This window comes from Polypterus senegalus, chromosome 1 (assembly GCF_016835505.1).
Source record: "Polypterus senegalus isolate Bchr_013 chromosome 1, ASM1683550v1, whole genome shotgun sequence".
NCBI classification, from domain to species: Eukaryota; Metazoa; Chordata; class Cladistia; order Polypteriformes; family Polypteridae; genus Polypterus; species Polypterus senegalus.
Window position 1 is genome coordinate 205,701,451 of NC_053154.1, and position 24,524 is coordinate 205,725,974.

The following is a 24,524-nucleotide window of genomic DNA, read 5'->3' on the forward strand; positions in this document are numbered from 1 at the left end:
TCTTTGTACTGTGGGAGGAAACTGGAGTACCCGGAGGGAACCCATGCAAACACGGGGTGAACATGCAAACTCCACGCAGGGAGGATCCAGGAAGCTAACCTGGGTCTCCTAACTGCAAGGCAGAAGCATTACCACTGCGCCACCGTGCCGTCCCAGAATGTTACATGCTTTTAATAAATTCAATAAAAATAAAAAAAGTGTTTGTGGGCTGCAGCACATGACATAGGGGAGAATGAGCGTACCCTGAATGCCATCTGGTGGAAGGCAGAAAGCATAAAATATCTCTGAATTGGACACCCTTCCTTGAATGTTTGGATTTAAAAATACTAATAAAGAAAACTTAAATTCACAATGATTATATTAATCAAATTAAGAATCTAGATTTAGATACGGTGCATCCGGAAAGTATTCACAGCGCATCACTTTTTCCACATTTTGTTATGTTACAGCCTTATTCCAAAATGGATTAAATTCATTTTTTTCCTCAGAATTCTACACACAACACCCCATAATGACAACGTGAAAAAGTTTACTTGAGGTTTTTGCAAATTTATTAAAAATAAAAAAACTGAGAAATCACATGTACATAGGTATTCACAGCCTTTGCTCAATACTTTGTTGATGCACCTTTAGCAGCAATTACAGCCTCAAATCTTTTTGAATATGATGCCACAAGCTTGGCACACCTATCCTTGGCCAGTTTCGCCCATTCCTCTTTGCAGCACCTCTCAAGCTCCATCAGGTTGGATGGGAAGCGTCGGTGCACAGCCATTTTAAGATCTCTCCAGAGATGTTCAATCAGATTCAAGTCTGGGCTCTGGCTGGGCCACTCAAGGACATTGACAGAGTTGTCCTGAAGCCACTCCATTGATATCTTGGCAGTGTGCTTTGGGTCGTTGTCCTGCTGAAGGATGAACCGTCGTCCCAGTCTGAGGTCAAGAGCGCTCTGGAGCAGGTTTTCATCCAGGATGTCTCTGTACATTGCTGCAGTCATCTTTCCCTTTATCCTGACTAGTTTCCCAGTTGTTGCCGCTGAAAAACATCCCCACAGCATGATGCTGCCACCACCATGCTTCACTGTAGGGATGGTATTGGCCTGGTGATGTGCGGTGCCTGGTTTCTTCCAAACGTGACGCCTGGCATTCACACCAAAGAGTTCAATCTTTGTCTCATCAGACCAGAGAATTTTGTTTCTCATGGTCTGAGAGTCCTTCAGGTGCCTTTTGTCAAACTGCAGGCGGGTTGCCATGTGCCTTTTACTAAGGAATGGCTTCTGTCTGGCCACTCTACCATACAGGCCTGATTGGTGGATTGCTGCAGAGATGGTTCTTCTTCTGGAAGGTTCTCCTCTATCCACAGAGGAGCTCTGACAGAGTGACCATCGGGTTCTTGGTCACCTCCCTGACTAAGGCCCTTCTCCCCGAATCGCTCAGTTTAGATGGCTGGCCAGCTCTAGGAGGAGTCCTGGTGGTTTTGAACTCCTTCCACTTCCGGATGATGGAGGCCACTGTGCTCATTGGGACCTTCAAAGCAGCAGACATTTTTCTGTAACCTTCCCCAGATTTGTGCGTCGAGACAATCCTGTCTCGGTGGTCTGCAGACCTTTGACTTCATGCTTGGTTTTTGCTCTGACATGAACTGTCAACTGTGGGACCTTCTATAGACAGGTGTGTGCCTTTCCAAATCATGTCCAATCAACTAAATTTACCACAGGTGGACTCCAATTAAGCTGCAGAAACATCTCAAGGATGATCAGGGGAAACAGGATGCACCTGAGCTCAATTTTGAGCTTCATGGCAAAGGCAGTGAATACTTATGTACATGTGCTTTCTCAATTTTTTTATTTTTAATAAATTTGCAAAAATCTCAAGTAAACTTTTTTCATGTTGTCATTATGGGGTGTTGTGTGTAGAATTCTGAGGAAAAAAATGAATTTAATCCATTTTGGAATAAGGCTGTAACATAACAAAATGTGGAAAAAGTGATGCTCTGTAAATACTTTCCGGATGCACTGTATGCTGTCAGCCCATGGTAGGGCACACTCAAGAACACACCAATGCTTTCTTATACTGCACCAATAAAACTGTTATCCCAATACATATTTTTGTAATAGGGAAGGAAACTGATGGGGAATGTCTGAGAAGAAACCGCATGGATGGTTTGAGAATGTTCAATCCCAGCTCCATGCAGGCAGCAAGTCAATGAAGAGTCAGTAAGAAAGAAATTCCATGTTATCCTAGAAAATAGGATTACACTTACATAAAGTTTTGATGCAGATGTCTTTGGTATATTTTTAAAAGCACTTAGCTATTCAATATGTTCAACACCTCAATTTGGTTTCTCGAATCAACTGTATCACTGTCAGCTTTTCCTAGCAAAGGCGTTAGTAGGTACTAAATTTTTTTCCTACATTGTGCTAACAAGACTCTTATTTAGATTTTGTTTTCCATAGCTGTGAAATGAAATGTTTTGTGCCCCTTCTTAGCTCTGGGTGGAGATCTTAAAAAAGAGGCAAAGAGTTGCTCTTTTTAGATGTTCCCAATTTAGCATTCTCTCGCTTTTTGCCTTACATGTTATCGACTGGCTGCTTCAGCAGCACTACTTACTGAAAAAAAGACACTGGTACTGTATGATAGATTAAAAACAATTATTGAGCTCTGATAATTACAGGAAGTCAAGGAAATTAATAACTGATGCTTTTTTAGAATGTTTTCATATAGAATGAAATTCCTTTTTTAAAAAAAATGCTTATGCTTTTCTTTTTTAGAATCCTGCCTTATAGTTTATGCTGTCCTTCCAGTTGGCATTAACAATCCTGTCAAGCTGGATAGGGATTCACAGTACTAAAAGCTAAATATTGTTTTTAAAGCTTTTGATAATATGCAGCAGAAGTTTCGAGGTAAGGTAGTAATACTCACTGATCATGGTGATGCATTACAAGCTGACTATCACATACAAGTATGAATTTCACTGTACCCTGTACAAGTGACGGCATTGACTGTATGAACCTATTAGGCTAAGTGATCATTTGAATAATCCCAAAGCAAGTCCATGCATATGATAGACTGGCACTCTGTCCAGAGATGGCTCCTGTCTTGCAGTTGATGCTGTGGGGTTCTAAGTGGCCCTGAATTTTACACAGCAAATATGAATGGACTGATAAACTGACATTTTGCTGTATGTCTCACATAGTCACAACTACTTCATTCTTCCATTAAATACATTTACACCCCATGACCTCAGGGAGTCTCATTAATATGGCAATTCCGTAGGAATATCACACCTTCAGCTTGATGTAACAGTCCTAGATAGCAGCAGAGCAAGTGTGTCAGAATCCTCATGGAAAGTTATGAAACTGTGAGTTTTATGATTCATGTTGTGTTACAAAGTAGGGTGACTTGAATTAGTGACTCACTTGATCAGGAATGTCTAAATTAAGAAAATAATTACTAAAAACATACCATTTACAGAAAAATATGATCTTGAATCATCCAAACTGACACTATACTTTATTTTTACTGTGTATTATCCATCCATCCATTATCCAACCCGCTTTATCCTAACTAGAGGGTCAGATCCATCAATTTTTTGACTGGCTTACATGACCATGGAAGTGAAAAGTCTAACTCAAATACTGTAGGCATAAATTAGGAACCAGCCTGGTTAAAATGGCAGTCTGTTACCAAGCTCTGGCAAACTGACCTTTAAGTGACATAAACTTGCTACAGTAAGTGGCCTACTAGGATGTATGTGAGTTGTAGAAAAAATCATTAGATACTGAGAAGAACATGGAGAAGATCTCCACCTAGCGGGTGTTAAGGCTGGAAACTGAACAGCTGTACAAATTCTACATCTCAGCCTTTCTACCTACTATACCACACTGTGGTAAACCTTGCATTCAAGATGAGTGAGTCTCATTAGGAAATAGACAGATTAATGCACCTCAGGTTTGGAAGATGCCTCAACCAAAATCCCCACCCTACTGGCATATGCCCTGCAGTTCAGAGTGGCCAAAATGTGGAGGTCAAGACTCTCCCCTACAATGAGATGCAATACTCATACTGGTAATATCAGCTCAAATGGTTTAGATTTTTTTGTGTCTTTGCTAAAATATAGATTCCAGTTCATACCTGGAGCTACACAAACCTCCGTCATCCTCATTGTCATTTATGTAGAAATATAAGGAGACAATGTAAAGACAAAAATCTTGTATTTTGGAAGATGCTTTTAATAGTGAAAAAGTTGTCTTTGGTTGTTAACTGAGCTTCCAATGGGTAGCTGAACTGGCAGCAATGAGAAGAGCCAGACCTGAGAAAGTTGTTTTCTTCATTAAAATGGGTAGCAACACTATATTAATTTACATTTAACATGCTACTGGAGCTGCCCGACCTCTTGAAGATTCATTTTCTTAAAACAATTTGATGCTTTATAAAATTGACCTTGCCACTTATTTTAATCTAGCGACAATCCCCAGGAGGCCTTATGCCTGCCTACTCAGCACAAAGTTGAAGGTGGGTGTAGGCTGTTTTTTCAACCTAAATTCTTTGACTTGTGTCTTGATTAAATATGGAGTTATGTCACATTTTACATATTTATGTCAATCAAAAAAAAAAAAAAAAACCAACAGGGTTAATTTACACTTTGTAAGAACTGAGCAAGTATGACACAGCCATCCTTTACATAGATTACACTAGCAGATGCCCTTTTAAAATGTCAGATGTGTTTTAACTTACACTCAATTTTCATTTCTTAATTTCTTATCAATTTAATACTAAAATGAAAAACTCATCTGAAGATACTGTTTTTCCCCATAACAACTTTTAAGCAAAATTAGAAGTCATTATTTGTTATGGAATTTGAAAATTGCTTTAACAAAATGATATCATTCATAATAATAAAATTATATAAATGCTTTGCCTGAAATATTTTTTTATCATATGCTGGGAAGAAGCAATAATGAGCCAGTCACTTACAGTATGCCCATTTGGAATTTAAGCATCAGACAAGGGCGGCACAGTGGCACAGTAGGTAGCACTGCTGCCTCACAGTTAGGAGACCCTGCGTGGAGTTTGCATGTTCTCCCCGTGTCTGCGTGGGTTTCCTCCCACAGTCCAAAGACATGAAGGTTAGGTGCATTGGCGATCCTAAATTGTCCCTAGTATGTGCTTGGTGTGTGTGTGTGCGCCCTGCCCGGGGTTTTGTTTCCTGCCTTGCACCCTGTTTTGGCTGGGATTGGCTCCAGCAGACCCCCATGACACTGTAGTTAGGATATAGTGGGTTGGATAATGGATGGATGGATGGCATCAGACAAAATGTGCTGCTGCTAACGCAACATTTCTTTGGCTAATACATTTTTTTAGCTGAAATGCATATTAAAATCACCAGGGGATCCAACCTGGGTTTATCCATCATTAAATTTATGACAGTTGGGAAATAAGTTATCATTTAACTGCTGGCAAGCATATGGATTTCTAACCTTACAGGCTTACTGTCTTGTGTGCCATATCTGTAGCAAAAGCGTGTAGAAGATCTCTAAGGATTTTGAGTGAAAATTCTTTAATGAAAGCATAAATAACAAAAAGACAAAATAGTATAAATCCTCAATTTTGTTTTTCGGGTCTTTGGATCTTATTGTGCCCTTTAACTGCATATATAAAATTTTCAGAAATAAATGGTAGATCAGACATCAAACAGTAAATTAAAACAGATCACAGTGAAAAGTGCATTTTGAGAATATTTGGAAGACGCTTGTCAATAAAATAAGTCCCTAGGCAGATTTCACAGAAGACATGAACTTGTTTCATTTTGTGCTTTCATCATCTCATATCCTTGTACAAGGTAGACTAGATTACATTTTTTAAAGGTCCACAAAATTCCAAAACAAAGAAAGTGAACAAATTCCATCATCTTAACTAATTCTGCAGTTGACTGTCCTGGAGTTATTTCTACAGTCTCTGTGATAACAGTATAAGTAGAGAGATCATGATTGAACTTGAAGAGGTCACTCCAGCAGATGAACTGCCTTTGGCGGGATCTACAGTAGAAGGGCACTTTTGGTCTTTGACAGTTTCTACCCTAAGGAAAGAAAACACATGTAACTAATAATAATAATAATAATAAAAAAAACTGACTTTAAATGTCTTTAAAAATATGTCTATACCATATTTGTCAGAAGCAGCAATAGCAATCTATCTATAATATAGTTCCTTTCACATTCAATCAGTCAATCTTATATAGCACCTTTCACATTCTGTCTAATGTAGTTTGTTTCACATTATCTATCTATCATGTGCGAGTTGGAGGAAGCAGAGTGGACCAAGTGGAGGTAATTACCCACCAGGCCAGAGGGTGGCAGGATGCACTAATCCTACTTCTGTTATCTCTACAGTCCAGATACAGGAAAACGTACTAGACGCACCATCAATGGCATCATTTCTAGATCTGGTGCCATGGACGACATGACTTCCGGTTTTCGCCTTTAAAGCCGCCATCATTTCAACATCCCTGCAGTTCAGTTCAGGACTCAAAACAATGCACATGAGTGTGCTTTCAAAACCCTTTTGCACCCTAGGACAATATATGGGTGGCTTCCCCAAACCCTTTTGTGTGTGTCGAGGCTGTTCATTTCACACTCTCTATCTACCGACCTACCAAAATACCTTATATGCTAACCTTTCAAGCTATTTGTTTCACAAAGCACACAAGAACTCAAGGAGTGCTACATCCTGATAACTTGAGAGTCAAAGTATGTTATAGCTGATCCTATAATAGTAGATGTTATACAGAATATTCCCACCTATTGCTAGCTTCCTCATAGCATGCCTCTTCCCACCAAAGGCACTCCCCATTGGCCCTAAACTGTCCAGTGCGTAGTAGAGTGCTTGACTGATACGGTTTCAGTTCTGTGGGCCTGTTGAATATGTCTTATTTTGCAGCTCATTAGTTGACCATAGTCATCTCCGTCTTCTTTTGGATTTTCTCTGGTGGTCCTCTTACAAAAAGCACTTTATTTGCTTGCCTCAAAGCAGTTGCAATTTTGAGATACACTATACTTTTTTTTTTTTTTGCAGATGTCATGGATTTTTCTTTTATTTTTGCTCTGAGCACTCTGCCTTGTTCTTCAACAACACTTGTGAAAAAAGCTTTAGTAACAAAAACCTATGTGCTCAGCAAAATAAAGGCTGACCTAAGTGTGTAGGACTGCAGTGTAATGACTACTAATACTTACTGGCCAGTTGTGCACACTTTAGATTTGAAGTCCCAGCCACAGAATGGGTCCTTGGATTGTACACAGTCAATGCAGCTTTGGTAGGAGGCACAACTATGTATATTAATTTGGAAAATGCCTTCTGATGACCCCACAAACACAGCACTCTGAAAGAATACACATCAATATGTTTGAAAATAAACCAGATTTTGAATACCCCGACAGGTTACAGAGCCCATTTTCTTTTTTAAAACTAACTAAAACAGTCAGAACTGACTAGAAAGCTTAGAAAAAAAAAGGAAAGAAATTGCTGGAAAGAATACAAATGTTGTTTTGACCATTCTTGCAAAATTTTTTATCTGCATGAATCTAATGCTAAATGTTTGCAAATTATTCGCTCAATCATCCATACCTTCCAATTTTTGGCTCACAGAAACTGAATGCAAGGCAAAAAAAACAACAATGGATGGGGTGCCAGCCAATCATACATGATACACTGTACTGATTGGATGGTCTTTATTAGAAAATTAAGAAATAATCGCAGAGTGTGAGGGATCAATGTCAAAAAAAAAGACAAGCAGAGACGACAAAATCAGAGCGTGTCAAATCAGAGGTGGAGTGATTTGGGAATAATGGTCACTTCGAGGCCTGTTCAGTCCAAATCACTGAGCTACTGTGGGGCCTTAACCTGTCTGCTGGAAACTGTTTTGATCCTACATAAAAACCTGTGATTTGAAATGAGATGGTGTTTGTTATTCCGAAAGCCAGTGTAGCAAATATTTTTTAAATAAAACTATATCTTTCAGTTTATAATTTTGGCAGTCTTGTAGAGAAACTAAAAAGAATATATGAATACAGTATCTCTTTTTTTTATACTCTTAAAATACTAATTAGCACAATGTAAATAAATACTTCCAATGGAACAGTTGCTAAATAATCCTCTCCTGCCATCTACTGGGTGCACATCAAAATTACATCCAAGGTTATTACAGTTTTGCCCTTTTATATTAGTTACTAGCTGAGTCCAAGGGAAAAAAATAAAATGTAGTATGTATAAAATAAATTAAGTAGTAAAACATTTTGATAAAAGAATTTGAAGAACATATAAGAAGCGTATAAATTATTAAACAGTAAAACATTTCCATAAGAGAATTTGAATGATACTGTATATAAGAAGTGTATACATTATTAAACAGTAAAACGTTAACATTTAAGAAGTAAGGATACATTGAGTACTACTGCAGTGGTTTCGGGTAAACTACCTGCTTGACAACTGTGCACAAGTATGTTTAGTTTTTCACCAGTTGGCATACTCTCTTCACCTATACCTGTGGTTCAGTAGAGAAATGGTCAACTCAGGAATTTTACAAGTATTATATTGCTTTGTTGTTAAACGATATTTTTAAAGCAAAAGTGATTGGTCAGCAACAATATGTTGAACTTGTATGTTAACCATCAATCAGTGCCGTTTTATTTTCAAAAAGGTTTTCTCCAGGGTGAAGTGACAGGTGAATTATTGTCAACAAAACTCAGACACCTGAGAAATAAACTTTACTCATGATTTTTCTATCCATACTGTAAAGGTTTTGTTGACTAGCACAACTTCAGCTGTATGAATTGCATCTTCACATACAAGAAGCGCAAAAAAATGCATCAGCTCATCATAACGGACTAATATGCAGCCTGGAACTTGGCTTGGTGTGTGCTGCTGTTTACATACTGTATCTTGGGCTCAGTAGAATTACAACTAGCATGCCTTCATTTATGAACACAATGGAATTCTGTAAGGGATTATCTGTATCGAATACTTCTCTTTTGAGCCCCGGAGATCCAGTGAACAGCAGCTTTGAAAGAAAAATCATCACTGGAATCTATCATGCTGTCACTATCAGCTCCTGAAGAACTGTCAGATATAACCCAGTAAATCGCTTTCTATTTCACACACTTTACACGCCCTCATACTTATTCAGCTTACTCTGTCACCGCAAATATTTTTAATTATTATTTTATTTCAGTTAGTCTTTTCAGCTACTTTAGCAGTTTAGTTTTTTGTTTTGGTTTTGTTCATTATTTTATTTCAGTTTACGAAAATGTTTCAGTTTCAATTTTAGTTTTTGTTAACTATAATAACCTTGATTACATCACCCTCTTCTCTCCACTTGCCTTTTCAGATGACAGTAGGAGGCTTGTAACAGGCTGTGGCTCAGTGAACAGCTGGATCGTCTCATTGAAGCGTATTTCTCCGTCCTCCATCACCACCTTGTGTAAAGAACCTGATTCTAAAGAAAGAAAGACAAACAACTGAGTGATTCTCACAGCAGCTGTTTGCCTCAATAGTTGCATTGCTAAAGTCTGATTTAGTTCCAAATATAAGCATCTCTAAAATGGCTTTACTTTATAACTTGCATTAAAACTTGATGATTACACTCTTCACATTTGTTACAATTGCATTTAACCACTACAACCTTTCTAGCAACAATGCAGTATTTCTCGCAAATTTTAAAAAGTATATACTGTAAATAAGTAGTCACTGGATGTATATAAAATTTTTGAGACTAACACTTTTTTTGTTTTATTATTCTCCTCTGTTAAATGTAATGTTAAGTGACAATGCCGCCCTTAACCAAAGTTACTGCTGAGATGATTACCTCGCTCCACATGCTGGTCAAGCCTGACAACATGGGTGGGGGGCTTAACTCGGCTAAACAGCAGCAGTTTTCACACAGAGTGTACTCTCATGTTACGTTCTATGGTGTCATGAGACAGTGTCACGGGACAATGGCCCTTCACACGCACAAAATGGTGTCATGCTTGCCTTGCATTACAGGTTACTGGTCACACACTCCACGGGACAAAATCAAAGAAAAACAGCAGCATAATTATAAACGTGGAACTAATTTTTTTTTTAAGAATGTCATCCTTTGCCAGGCCTATGCCCTCAGTTTAAAAACCACTGGTTAAAAAAATGCAAATGAATTTGCATGATTCCTGCTGTGACTATGAGAAAAGAATGGCCTATAGACAAACCAAGGGGACCCAATAACCACACGCTCAAAGTCAGAAATAAGAAAACAAGTCAACTGATACCCAGCTGGCTCTAAAAAACTCTTCAGTTTTGGACATTTATCTGGTTTGAGACTGTCACATGGTTGTTTGTCAACGGATCCAATGTTGAGATAGCAATCGGAGTTTGCCACCATTGTTACATGTCATGCAGCCATGAAGTTGTATAACTAGCAGTAAGCACTGTGAACAATTTGGTGGCACCCATGTAAAACAATGGATAAAATTGCTTTAGCCATTGAAAAACATTAAGAAAAATGTGTTGCAATCAGATCACAAAAATTACAATAAGAAATATTAACAACTCCAAATGCAATACCTATAATTCAGAAAACCAGATTAAATGGCACAGGTCAGGACTCCTGCATGCCTGTAGCAGGATCAGTGGCTTCACAAAATACTGTATATTGATAGACATTCAAGTAGTGATGGATGGTTCACAAAGGGAGCATCGACTCGGGTAAGACAAACATTTAAATTATACATATATAATGTATTTTAGGAACTAATACTTGTTTAACAAAATATATATATATATTTCTTTTATTTACAGTGGATTCAGAAATTATTTAGACTCCTTCCCATTTTGCACACTTTCTCGTGTTGTAGATTTAATTTTGAACGGAAGAATTTGCCATTTGTGCCTATCAGTGTACATTCAATAACCCATAATGACCAAGTGAAAGGATGTTTTCAGAAAGCTTTGCTAATTTATTAAAAATCAAAAACTGAAATCTTTCTTTTCAGACCCTTTGCTGTGGCTCCTTAACTTGCGGTCAGGTACATCCTGTTTGCTTTAATTATTCTTGAGATGTTTCTACAACAACATTTATTTATATAGCACATTTTCATACAAAAAGTAGCTCAAAGTGCTTTACATAATGAAGAAAAATAAAAGACAAAATAAGAAATTAAAATAAGACAACATTAGTTAACATAGAAAAGGAGTAACGACCGATGACCAGGGTGGACAGAAAAATCAAAAAAAAAAAACTCCAGACAGCTGGAGAGAAAAATAAAATCTCCAGGGGTTCCAGGCCATGAGACCACCTAGTCCCCTCTGGGCATTCTACCTAACATAAATGAAACAGTCCTCTTTGTAGTTGAGTCACTTGATGTTGATGGTCATACAGACTTCTGGCTGTTAATCCATCCATCATTGTTGGAACATCACGGTGCTTTGAGTAGATGGTGGTGGCACAAGCAATTCTAGATCTAGATTGGGATCCACCTGTGAGAAATTGAATTGATTGGACATCGTTTAGAAAGTCCCACAATTCATACTGCATGTCAGGTCAAAAACCAAGCCGTGGAGTCCAAGGAACTCTTTGTAGACCTCTGTGATCAAGTTGTGAAGGGGTATACAGTAGGTCAGGGGAAGAGGATAAAAGCATTTCTAATGCTTCAAGTGTTCTCAGAAGCACAGTGGCTTCAATACTTGAGAAAGGGAAGAAATATGGAGCCATCTGGACTCTTCCTAGACTGTGCAAGCGAACTGAGTAAACTGGGAAAGGAGGGTCTTGTCAGGGAGATAACCAAAAACACAGTGGTCACTGTAACAGAACTTCAGAATTCCTCTACTGAGATGGGAGAACGTACGAGAACTATGCCCATATCAGCAGCATTCCATCAATCAAAGGAGTTTATGGTAGAGTGGCTGGAAGAGTGGCTTATTCCCTTGAGTATAGGGAATAAAACAGTTTAAAGGACTCTGAGAGAATGTGGAACAGATTCTCAGGTCTGAACTCTTTGGGCAGAACTTTAAGCACTGTGTCTGGCAAAGACCAGGCACTGCTCATTGCGCGCTTAACCCGTGGTGGTGGCAACATCATGCATTAAACGTGCTGCTCAGAGGAAGAGACAGGGAGACTGGTCAGAATTGAGGGGAGGATCAATGCAGTCAAATATAGAGAAGCTCTTGAAGAAAACCTGCTCCAGAGTGCACAGATCCACGAAAATGACCTGAAGCATAAAGGCAAGACAATGCTAGAGTGGCTTCAGGGCAAGTCTCTGACTGTCCCCAAGTGGCCCAGCCGAAGCCCAGACTTAAACCCCACAGAACATGTGTGGAGAGACCAGAAGATGGCAGTTCACAGACGTGTCCCATCCAGTCTAATGGAGCCTGAGTGGTTCTGTCAAGAAGAACAGGATAAACAGTCTAAATCTGGGTGTGCAAATTATTTAGAGACTTACCCAAGAAGAGCTGAAGCAGTAATTGCTGCCAAAGTGGCTTCTACAAAGTACTGAATTAATGGTCAGAATACTTAAATGAAGGAGAGGTTACAGTTTTACATTTTTAATAAATTTGCAGACCTTTCTAAAAACATATTTTCACTTTGTCATTATGGGTTATTGAGTGTAAATTGATAGGCAAAAGTGGCAAATATATTAATTTAAAATTGAATCTAAAAAACAATACAGTACACAGAAAGTGAAAGGGTCTGAATACTTTCTGAATCCACTGTATGTGTAGTTTATTTAAACTCTTTACTGCCATAGCATGCAATAGATACACAATAGTAGTTTGTTGTCCAAATGCCTTCCATACTTTCAGGAAATTGATTATTAAATGTTATTAAGTCCATTTTGGAGTGAATATGGAAACACCGGTGTCACAAATCAGCCCTGTAGTGGTCTCATGCCAATGATACAGAGAGCAACAAATAAAATAAATCAATTGTGTATTTGGCTGAAAGAGGGAGGTACAGTAAATTGTGAGAAATGGAAAAAGGATTGTAGTCATGATTGGAACAGAGTTCTACCACAAATAATGGGAACTGGTGGAATAAAGGGAATGAGGACTTTGTAGAGAAATAAACTAAGATTGGTAAATTTAACTTACATACTGTGTTTTCCCATTCTCATTATTTTAACTGAAATGCAAACTTAGTATGCTCAGTACTTTCAGTACAGTCCTCATCCATAAGACATATTGGTAGATTTTACATTATAGATTAATTGTACATCATCAGTTTAAGGAAAGCATGATCTATTACCCATTTAGTAATCCTGCTTAATTATATTTTAAAAAGAGGTCCGTCCTCTGGCTGTTTCTTTCCCAATTTGCTACTGTTTTGTGGTTTTGGATGAAATATGCTCACACTAGATATTAACAATAAGAATTCTTCGTGTCACCTTGTGCATTAAAAAAATAACAAAACAACATCAATATCTCAACTTTGTTTATCAGTGAATGCATGGGTTAAACCACTAAAAATATCTTTGCCAGTTGAACTGAAATGTGAAATGTTGGTGATTATAAATGGGTTACTCCCACAATTTTTCATTATCTCTTTGTTTCTCACTGGCCCCCTGTGGTGAGTTCAGCTTCCTCCAAATCTGCACCACACGATTTTAAAGACTGTCAATGATCGCCTTGTGCCTGCAGAACTGAATTCAATTTGTTTCACAGATTAGAATCTGATTAACAGATTATTTGTGAAGAAAATGTGCAACCAGCGAGGATCTCTAGGGTCATTACAGGGTTGAGGCATAATTAAGTTATTCAGTAATAGGGTGCAGCTCCATTTTCTCATGCACTGCACAAGGGGTTCAAAAGTGTTCCTGTTGCTGTGTTATCTCTGTTAAGAGCTCATAGAGATCATCTTATATTAGTCTTGTTTTTTTCTTACCAGTCAGAAGGAATAAAATTATGTAGGTCTTCATGTTTGCTGCTTTGACCCTCTGCACTGTGATTTTTTTGTAGAGATGCTCATAAGACTCCAAAATTGGCTTATGTCCTACTGGACGAATAAAGGAGTCCATCAGATATATATCCTTTAGTTCGAAGATCGTATTATCTGTCTTCTGTTCACACTATGGACATGACAGAACGTTTCAGCAACTTTCCAACATAACTTAACATTCTCAAGCCTACTTCATTTAATTTATAGTCCTAGGCAGGCTATACCTAACCCAGAAGCACAAGACACAGGACAGGAAACAATTCTCAGTCAACTAATGGATATCAGGCCCACTCACGCAAACAGTCACACTTAAGCATATTCAAAAAAAAAAAAAAAATCAAGTGAATGATTTGATGTACTGAATATCCATCCTGCTATATCCTAACTACAGGGTCACATGATTCTGCTGGAGCCAATCCCAGCCAACACAGGGCACAAGGCAGGAAACAAACCCCAGCCAGGGTGCCAGCCCACACACTAGGGACAATTTAGGATCGCCAATCCACCTAACCTGCATGTCTTTGGACTGTCGGAGGAAACCGGAGCACCCAGAGGAAACCCAGGGAGAACAAGCAAACTCCACGCAGGGAGGACCCAGGAAGCGAACCCAGGTCTCCTAACTGTGAGGCAGCAGTGCTACCACTCTGCCACCGTGCCGATGTACTGAATAATACTATCAGATAAAAATCAGCGGTAACTCTTTATGTACTGCACAAATGCTTTAATTTCTCATTGTTACTGTATGACAAGACCTTACAAAGGCTACTTTTGGTCTTAATAATATCTAAAAAATACCAGTAACATGGTTATTCATCTGTGCAATGTGACCCACTAAATTAACTTCACTTTGGAATGGTCACAAGTAGCTTAAGTGAGACATATTTCTTTTCACATTGGATATTTCAGTATAAGACATGTGAATTCTTCATATTCATAACAGATTTTACAAGTGTATCATAGGCTTGTAATATGCCACACTGTACAGAAATTAATAACCTACTGATACTTTATAAGCATAATTAAGGTCAAAAGAAATCTTTGTTAATATCTTGATACATAAGAGTAAATGACTAATGGATGCATTTTTGCAACACCTAAACTAACAAGTTATCAAAACAACAAACTGTTTGAAATGATTAAAAAGCTGTCTTTTGGTACAAGGCACTACGGAAGAGCAACATTTGTAAGAGCTTCTGTTGAGCTAATGCAAAATAAAAGCTTCCCTACAAATTCACTATTATGGTTTCCTGCCCTCTATTACACCATTTCGCAAACAAGTGTCATTAGAGGGAGTTTAAACTCTAATGCCTATCCTCCATTATTGTATATGTTATGGATCTCATTTTTTAGCTTTTAAGCTTTTATGTAGTTTCTGTTGCTAAATATGCTGCCTGAAATACAGGAATGAGACCACTGATAATATTTTTAAAGGTAGTTTGAAGTGAGTACATTTTTTTAAAAGTAGCTGTTCTGTTACACGTCTTTTCCCTTATCCATCACAGCCTTGGTCCTGACCCCTGATGGATAATCAAAGTTTTACTATATTATATTTTTCTTCTGTAAATAGCATTTCACTACAATTTGCACTGTGTGTTTAATTGTATGTGAGAAATAAAAATAGATTTCATTTGATTGGATTTGAACCATCTCTCCATAATTTTTTTAATCAGCTTTATCAATTGCAAGGATGCAGGAAGGTGCAGCATATCTCAGTAGCACTGGACACAAGGTAAGAATGAGGGGCACAGGACACACACTCACAGACACTCTCATTAGTTTTAACATATCCAATTTAGCTTCTCCAGTAAACTTAACTGTATATCTTAGGGATGTGAGAACAAACCCAAGCTTCAGGAGAAAAGCAACAAAGACATAATGAAAATGGATTTTCACAGAGCATACAGGGGTTTCCTGGGTGTTTGAAACATTAACACTCTTAGCTTAGCCATTGTTCAATCCATCAACTTCTACAACACACCATTTTCTTTGCTTTTACTACACATCAAACAAATTATTTTATTTAAAGCTGAAGCCATTGCAAAAACCAAGATATGAATAGCAATTATCCAATTCTTCATTCTTGTACACTTACCGTTCCTGGTCTAACATCTTGTCTAGTTTCTCTATCCCAACGCTGAGTATCTTTGTTGAATTTCAAGTAGCCACCTGTAAACACAGCCTTGATGTCGTTCATTCTGAAAGCACAGACAGCAGATTTCCCAAAAGATTCAGGCCTAGGCAAATTCAAAATAGAAGGGGTTCATCAGCAAATAAAAAAGTTTTGAAGCTTCAGAAAAACATAGATGGGCAAATCTCCAGTACAATAAGGAGTGGTGTCATGGGGTTGCGGAACAGTGTCGAGCACAATCAAATGTCCACAGGCTGTAATCACCAATTGAGACCATTAATAGTGGGAAATATTGTAACGCATAATCCGAGTTTGGCTAATGTACTGGATGACACCAACTCTAGCGACACCACTAACTTTAAGGACTGGTTTTCTGCAAAATTCACACTAAAGGATAATGAATGCTTTATACGATGGTGTGGTTTCACACATACAAAATTATATTACCAAAAACAAAGGGAATTCATTCATAAGTACATAGCAGCAATTCAGGCTTACTACAGAATTTGGAATGGGTAAAAATGTAGTTATGTGAGCAGACCCTCATACAGTATGACCTTATTCATGCTTGGTCCATAAATCTGTGAGTGGGTAAACCCCAAAACAACATTAGTCATGATTGCTGCAAAAATGAATGGGCAGACAGACTCCGAAGCAATCAGGGTTGGTCAAGGAATGCTTAAGCAAGTTGACCTTCATACAACATCATTTAGACCTGGTCTAGAATATAATGAGTAAGTGGAACCCCCTTCCACAAATAACCCTATGTATGACTGATGAAAATATTAGTGGGCAGATGCACCCCAAACAATGGCATTCATAGCTAGTAGAAAAACAATTAAGCAAATGGACACCTGTTGTGTTTTTGTTATGAATATTCATTTTTAGTGCGTTCTGACTTTTATGGTTCTTTTTACATATTTGATTTCTTATTGTTTATTTATTTTACTGTTTTGACTACAATGTCATAGAGTTACCAATTTGTGTTGAGTTTTCATCATTAGAGCCACTGGAACACATGAGATTTTCCTGACTGTGACCATTGTATGTATAGCAATGAAGTCTTTTGCTACAGTGTGACAACCATGTTATGCTTTAGACGGGGTTATATTACTGGCTCAAACATATTTCTTGTTCATTTAAACATTATTTTTGTTGTTTTCACATATCTCTCTATTATATAAAAAAAATATTGCGACAAGATGTGATCTTCTGAAGAGAGACAGAGAGACACTTCAGAGAGGCAAAGACACTTTCACTTCCCACAACACGGTCAAGTCACGTCATACTGACATCCTTTGGAAGCATGTTCCCTTGAGACAGTGACCTAGGCAAGGAAAGTAATAATCAGTCCGAACAAGTGGAATTGAAAACCTTGGAGGTCCAAACGAAGTCAGAAATAAAAGACAAAGACTAAAAGACATAGTAGAACTTCATAAAGATGTTCAAAAACGTTAGCGTGGTACACATGCAGAGCAGGTTACAGATTATGAAAGCACTGGAATTTGAAAGGCTCAAAAAAAAAACACATGCAGAGCAAGTTCAAAAATATGACAGTACTAAGATTCGAAAGTGTCAAAAAAGAGAGTATAGATCGCATTCGCGCAAACAAGCGGAAATTATTACTCGGTGAAATAACGGAACAGCAAAAAGAGATTGAATATATGGACATAGGTGATTTGCCAGAGGTATGTAGATATTGTAAGGCTTTAAAGTTTAAGTCGGAGACTTGTAGATCATCTAATTTGTGTTGCCATCAGGGAAAAGTACTGCTGCTTCCCAATGAAGAGGCGTTTCCACAGGAATTAAAACATTTGTTGTTTGGTGAAAGTGAAATCCACAAACACTACAGGCAAAATATACACGTCTACAATAATCGTTTTGCGTTAGCATCATTCAGTGCACAAAACGTTGATTTACACAATAATGGACCATATGCTATGAGAATCTGTGTTCCCGCAACAATTACAGCTATGACAAGTTTAATTTAAAAAAAAAAAAAAAACACAATTTGGTCAGGTGTATCTGTATGATCACAGAGAAGCGATGCAACATAGAATCAAAAGAATTAAATGATCTGACATAATAGAAATTATACAGCCAACAATGGATACAAATCCATACCTCCAAAAGTATTGCCCTTTACACAAAATTTATCAGCAAAACACACAGAAATTTTCTTGGATGTCTATATGAATATAATAAACCCACATGTGACAATTGTCAGCGATAATTTCGAAAGCCGGAGATATCAAAGACAGAGTAGATATTCATGTATATCAAAGGCAAAGCATGCTCCATCATTTATGTCAAATACATCGCCACATGCCGACTCTTTACTCTTTCCTTAGCTTTTCCCAGATGGTGAAACAGGATGGTGGTACAATATGAAACAAACTCATTCAGAAAAACGAATAACACCTACACAATATTTCGGATCAAAATTACCGATATGTTCCCATGTATTTAACCCACTTCTATCATCTCAACGCCTATCGCAACATTATATTATTAATGTGTATGTAAAAGTCACAGCTAATCATCTCTTCTTTATTAAATCGAATCAAGCTAAACTTAGAACGGAACATAAGCAAGGTCTCATTGATCACGTTCAAAATTCAAATATCAATAGTTCAGCCAAATTCAAAATAGGTAAAGCAGTAATATTACCACCATCATATCAAGGTAGTCCAAGAGCATTGCAACAGTTACATCATGATGCAATGGCAATATCTAGAACTATCGGTCAGCCAGATTTATTTCTTACAGTGACATGCAATCCACAATGGCCAGTAATCTACAGCTTCTTTAGAACAATGCCAACTGCTACATCAGCTGTGGATATTCCCACTTTTGTTCGGGCAAACGGGAGATTTTGATATGCCATTCATATTAAAACATTTACTATTTCCCGTGAGAATAGCTTTTGCAATAACAATTAACAAATCACAAGGACAAACATTTGATAAGGTCGATTTATTTATAAGAGACGAAGAAACAATATTCACTCACGGACAGTTATACGCTGCATGATCACACTGTAAGACCAAACAAGGAATCAAAATTCAATGCGATGTTGAAGAAAAGTTAATTCCAAATATTGTTTTTACTGAAGTTTTAAAATAAAACGTGAACATAATGCATATGTAACAATTCCCATGAAAAAAAACAAGCGAGCAAAGTGAGCAGGGGTCGGAGCCCCTAGTATTAGAAAAGATTAAAAATAAAATTTACCACTGAGAAGTGAAGATACCATAGAAAAGAGTCTCATTACTGGAGTCGTTCTTGGAGGGAGTTAGTGCAAAAATATCTTGGATGATATTGTAGGGTAATTTCTTTGATGACGGACACCTAATCTCGGCCTTGGCAAATGTAGTCCATATGTTCTGTTGTATCAGGGTACCGCCATTGTCATTCTGTGACAGAAAAAAAAGAAATACTGAAATAAGCTAAAATATTAACAGAACTGTTATTTAAAATTAGTAAATATAAATTCATTATGTGCTATGAACAAAAAGAACGTGAAATGTTTTTAAAGGGTTAATGACTTGAGAGATCCAACATTTTTGTGGGAAGAGAAAAGAAAGTCTATACTATCATAGCTTATAACCTAAATATATCTTTCTATAAAACAGCAAAGTATTCATGGATGAAAGTTATCTCATTTGAAAACATTAAACGTGAATCATCATACGAAAACCAGAATAAGATCAAAAGGTCAATTTTACTTTGCTTCCTTGGGACAAAATCTAAACCTGTTGTCAGAACAGCAAAAACACAACTCATTTCTTTGTTAGGTTGAGCGTTAAGGCAAGAGACATAGCCAGACCTCATCTGTATTAAAGATGCTAGTGGCTACTTCATACACTAAAGTGATACTAAGAACCGATCCCATGAGCTCCTTGAATCCAGCATGACTGTTGAAAAAATAAAGAACCAACCTCGTCACAGGATGATTAACCATAAAATAGAAACAAAAATCTAGCAAATGTTTGTTTCTGTTCTGTTCTGTTCGTGTTTGTAGCTGTGGGTTCCACTGGGAATCAGCAGAACAAGTCACCAGCAAACACACTTTAGAAGAACCTGAAGAAACTTTTAACAAACAAGAAATAAACAGGTGTCACATAGCATACCACTCCTAATCCACAGACCAACTCCTCTTTTTAAACCTCCAAGCCAATCAATGGTGTTTAGCCCATTTCAACCTTTCCATTTTTTGATTCTCCCACAAGCTTCAGAGGAGTTTGAGTGTATATACCACAATACTGTAATCACTAATAAAGTTTTAAAAGTTTTTAGAAATACCACCAAAAAAGTCTCAGACATGAGTAAAATCTGATATGGCTCATTTTAAAGACTTAAATTGGTTAACCATTTTATTTCAGTTCCACACATTTACAACAACCCAACATCATGGTTTTCAGTATCATGTTTTAATTCTGCTTACCTGTTTTATTGTTGTTATTACATTTTAGAATGTTGTGGGTGATGTTACCTCATTCTGTTTTTGGAATTCTGTTCATCCAATCATTATCCAACCCGCTATATCCTAACACAGGGTCACGGGGGTCTGCTGGAACCAATCCCAGCCAACACAGGTGCAAGGCAGGGCGCCAGCTTACAGCCCCAGGCAGGGCACCAGCTTACAGCAGGGAACACACACACACATACACCAATACACCTAACCTGCATGTCTTTGGATTGTGGGAGGAAACCGACACAGACATGAAGAGAACATGCAAACTCCATGCAGGGAGGACCTGGGAAGCGAACCCAGGTCTCCTTACTGTGAGGCAGCAGCACTACCACTTTGCTACCGTGCCACTCATTCCAAACATATGTAACAAGGAAATTAACTAGGCCTGTGCTGACCAAATTTGTGGTGTCCTCTGTTACCTGTTCAGTCTGTCTTTATGGCGCCAGAAAGTGTAACTGCTGTGGAAAATATCCTGCATTGTTGCTGTTCCAAAGAAGGCAGGTGCCACTTCACCTGAAGACTACAGACCAGTGGCACTTGCGTCTCACATCATGAAGACCTTTGAGAGACCAATCATAGACTATAGGTCCTGTTGTGGTAGACCACCTGGACTCACTGCAGTTTGCCTATCAGACAAAGATTGAAGTGGAGGATGCAATTATCTACCTGCTCCACAAGGCTTACTCTCTCCTTCTCAAAGTTGGTAGCACTGTGGTAGGATTATGTTTTTTTTATTTTTCCAGTGCCTTCAATAACACCCAGCCATCCCTGCTAAGCAGTAACCTCATAGATATGCAGGTGGATGGGCCTATGGTGTCCTGGATAATGGACTACCTGTCAGGCAGACAGCAGTTTGTGAGACTGAAGGACTGTGTTTCTGATACAGATGTGAGCAACATTGGAGCTCCACAAGGAACAGTCCTGTCTCCTTTTCTCTTTACTCTGTACACCCCAAACTATAAATATAACACCAGGTTATATCACTCATATAAATTCTCAGATAATTCTGCACTTATGGGGTATATTGGTAAAAAGTCAGAGTGTAGAAGACAGGTGGAGAACCAGTTTCTTGGTGCAGAGAGATTTCTCTATATCAGCAAAACCAAGGAAATGGTTATTGACTTTCACTCCACCAAGGAGCCTCTTTGTCTGGTCACTATTCAGGGAGGGGATTTCGAGAGGGTGCACTCTTACAAGTACTTGGGGGGTCCACATTAATGACAGGTTAGACTGGTCTTGGAAAACAGAGGAACTATTTAAGAAACAGCAGAGCAGAATTTTCTTCCTTAGGATACTGTGCTTCTTTATTGTGATAAGTGAAATCCTTCACATCTTCTATAACTCTGTGATAGCCAGAGTGATTTTATATGCTTTGGGGTGCTGTGCCGAGATCATCAATTCAAGAGAGGCCTACCAAATCAACACACCAATTAAAAGGGCAGGCTCAATTATGAGACACACTCTGGACTCCTTGAAAGTCATAGCTAAGGAGAGAATTAAAACAAAACTAAGTGGCATTATGAAGAACACTGCACATCCCCTCTCTGACACATTAACACTGACAACTATCATCCAATAAATCATTCAAGACTAGCCATCCATTGTGGCTCCTAACATGTAGTAGTGAAACAGGACAAACTTTAAACATAAATAAATAAACAGGTATTGCTAGCTAAGCGGAGGCAAGGTCCACTCCAAAGCATGGCCAGAGTTAAAGTGATTCGAACGGAGAATGGTGTGTGAGTGAGGAGGCCCCTCCCAGCTCCCCACTCCTGACATCACGCTTCCCCCTCCCCTCGGCCCACTGCCTGTGTCTCGGATTCACATGAATAAATCGCTCCTGCAAGTGAACTATGATACTTAGTGCGATGAGCGAAGTCGCAAAATCAACCAGAATGTTCAAGCAAATTATAGAAAAAAAAAACCGATCTAAATCCGTTCTCTCATGAAAAGCATACAGACAGGCAGACAGACAGACATAGACATTGGATTTATTTATACAGAGAGATTAGTGGGTCAAAAATGCCAAGGGGCTCCATTATACTAACAGCAATACGTCTGCATAATGCTTCACTATGACTGTGACAGAAAAGCTACATGTTTTTATTTTCTTTCTTTTTAAAATTTTCTTTATGTTTAATTTTCTTCATTTTTAGTCATTCTTGTGTGTGTTCAAACCATAGTGTGTGTGCACGTGTGTGTATATATTTATCAATCTATGTATTTATTTATTTAAAGTACTCCAGGAAAAGGCTAAATTTCCCCTGGGGATAAATAAAGTTCTATCTATCTGTCTATCAATGTCCTGCATCCTGGTTTTGAGTCTTAAAAAGAAAGACTAAAAATGATGTTAAAAACTGGGTTAAGACAAAGTTAATATAAGGCCCTTAGTGTGAATTTATATTTTTACTTCATTTCTGTTTGTGAATTTTGGGTTTTGTTAGTTATTTTTCTGTCTGCCTCCATGGCTTTCTGACTTTCACCTGTCTCTGACATCATTTCCAACTTCTCCTTAGGATGTATTAATTTTTCAGTACTCTTTTTTAGCTAATAATTCTCAGGCTCCTGGTGCTAGTGGGATCACACCCACAATGGAAGTTTATCCCATGTTTTTACCCTCTTGCTTAAACTAAAGGTGAAAGGCTGTTTTTGAGAACAGAATTGTCAGTTGTGTATGGTGGCACTGTTAGAAGTGCAACAGTGTGAAACAAGCATCCAGAGGAGAAGTAGACATGGTCTTGAGTAGGAAAAGTCAATAAACTCGATAAACTAAATTGGCACCAAGTGTAGACAATACAGCATAAAACAAGAAAAACTATCAAACTAACATTTAGAAAAATGTAAGGAGAATCACAAAGAAAAATCAAAGTTTCTGATTAAAAGCACAATGAAAGATGCAGTATCTATTAGTGAGTTTCATAATTGCAAGACCACCTGCAAAATGAATTTTAATGTCAGTTTAGTAAGACCGCATGTGAATCGAAACCTTACTATTGCTATAGTGCTAATGTTTCTTCCCAAAAATACCGTATTTACGCGTGTGCCACGCGCACATTTTTTTTTTCCGAAAATTAACATTAGAAAATCAGGTGTGCGTCATACATGAGGAAATGTAATTCTGTAATGTTTACTTCTTCTGCTCGCGTACTCGCACTCTCTCTTGCTTGCTCACGCTCTCTCTCTCACTTGCTTGCTCGCACTCTCTCTCTCTCGCTCGCTTGCTCGCTCTCTCTCTCTCTCTCGCTCTTACACTCGCTCTTTCTATCTCGCTCACTTGCTCGCGCTCTCTCTCTTTCTAAACGCTTCCTATACAATCACAACTCGCGTCGTACACGGGACAAAACGATTTTCCCGATTTTCTTTGTAAAAATTAGGGTGCGCGTCTTACACGAGGGCGCGTGGTACACGAGTAAATGTGGTATCTTTAAAGGTAACTCTTCTCTTAGTAAAAGCTACAAAAATCTTTATTTTTGAAAGTCTTCTGTCACATACTTTGTATTGCATATTTGATTTTTTTGGGGTTTAGCAATGGAGATTAGGAGTGATGGGCAGCATGGTGGCGCAGTGGGTAGTGCTGCTGCCTCGCAGTTAGGAGACCTGGGTTCGCTTCCCGGGTCCTCCCTGCATGGAGTTTGCATGTTCTCCCGTGTCTGCGTGGGTTTTCTCCGGGTGCTCCGGTTTCCTCCCACAGTCCAAAGACATGCAGGTTAGGTGCATTGGCAATTCTAAATTGTCCCTACTGTGTGCTTGGTGTGTGTGTGTGCGCCCTGCAGTGGGCTGGCACCCTGCCTGTGCTTTGTTTCCTGCCTTGCGCCCTGTGTTGGCTGGGATTGGCTCCAGCCGACCCACCTGACCCTGTGGTTGGGATATAGCAGGTTGGATGATGGATGGATTAGGAGTGACAAAAAATTTTTTTGGAATTGTCTCTGCTGCCTAAAAAAAAACTGGCCTATACATAATTCT

The 24,524-nt window shown here is 38.3% G+C and overlaps 1 protein-coding gene across 1 annotated transcript in view; it reads right to left on the minus strand.

Moving 5' to 3' along the window:
• Positions 1-5,539: 5,539 nt before the first annotated feature.
• Positions 5,540-24,524, minus strand: part of LOC120538345 (semaphorin-4B-like) — a 53,430-nt gene continuing 34,445 nt past the window's right edge. The window contains exons 8-13 of the mRNA XM_039767812.1: positions 19,319-19,500; positions 16,049-16,190; positions 13,903-14,086; positions 9,371-9,486; positions 7,229-7,374; positions 5,540-6,075 (exon numbers count right to left, since the gene is read on the minus strand). Coding sequence (XP_039623746.1) covers positions 5,946-6,075; positions 7,229-7,374; positions 9,371-9,486; positions 13,903-14,086; positions 16,049-16,190; positions 19,319-19,500 — 900 coding nt within the window. The 3' untranslated portion in view covers positions 5,540-5,945. The remainder of the gene's footprint in view (positions 6,076-7,228; positions 7,375-9,370; positions 9,487-13,902; positions 14,087-16,048; positions 16,191-19,318; positions 19,501-24,524) is intronic.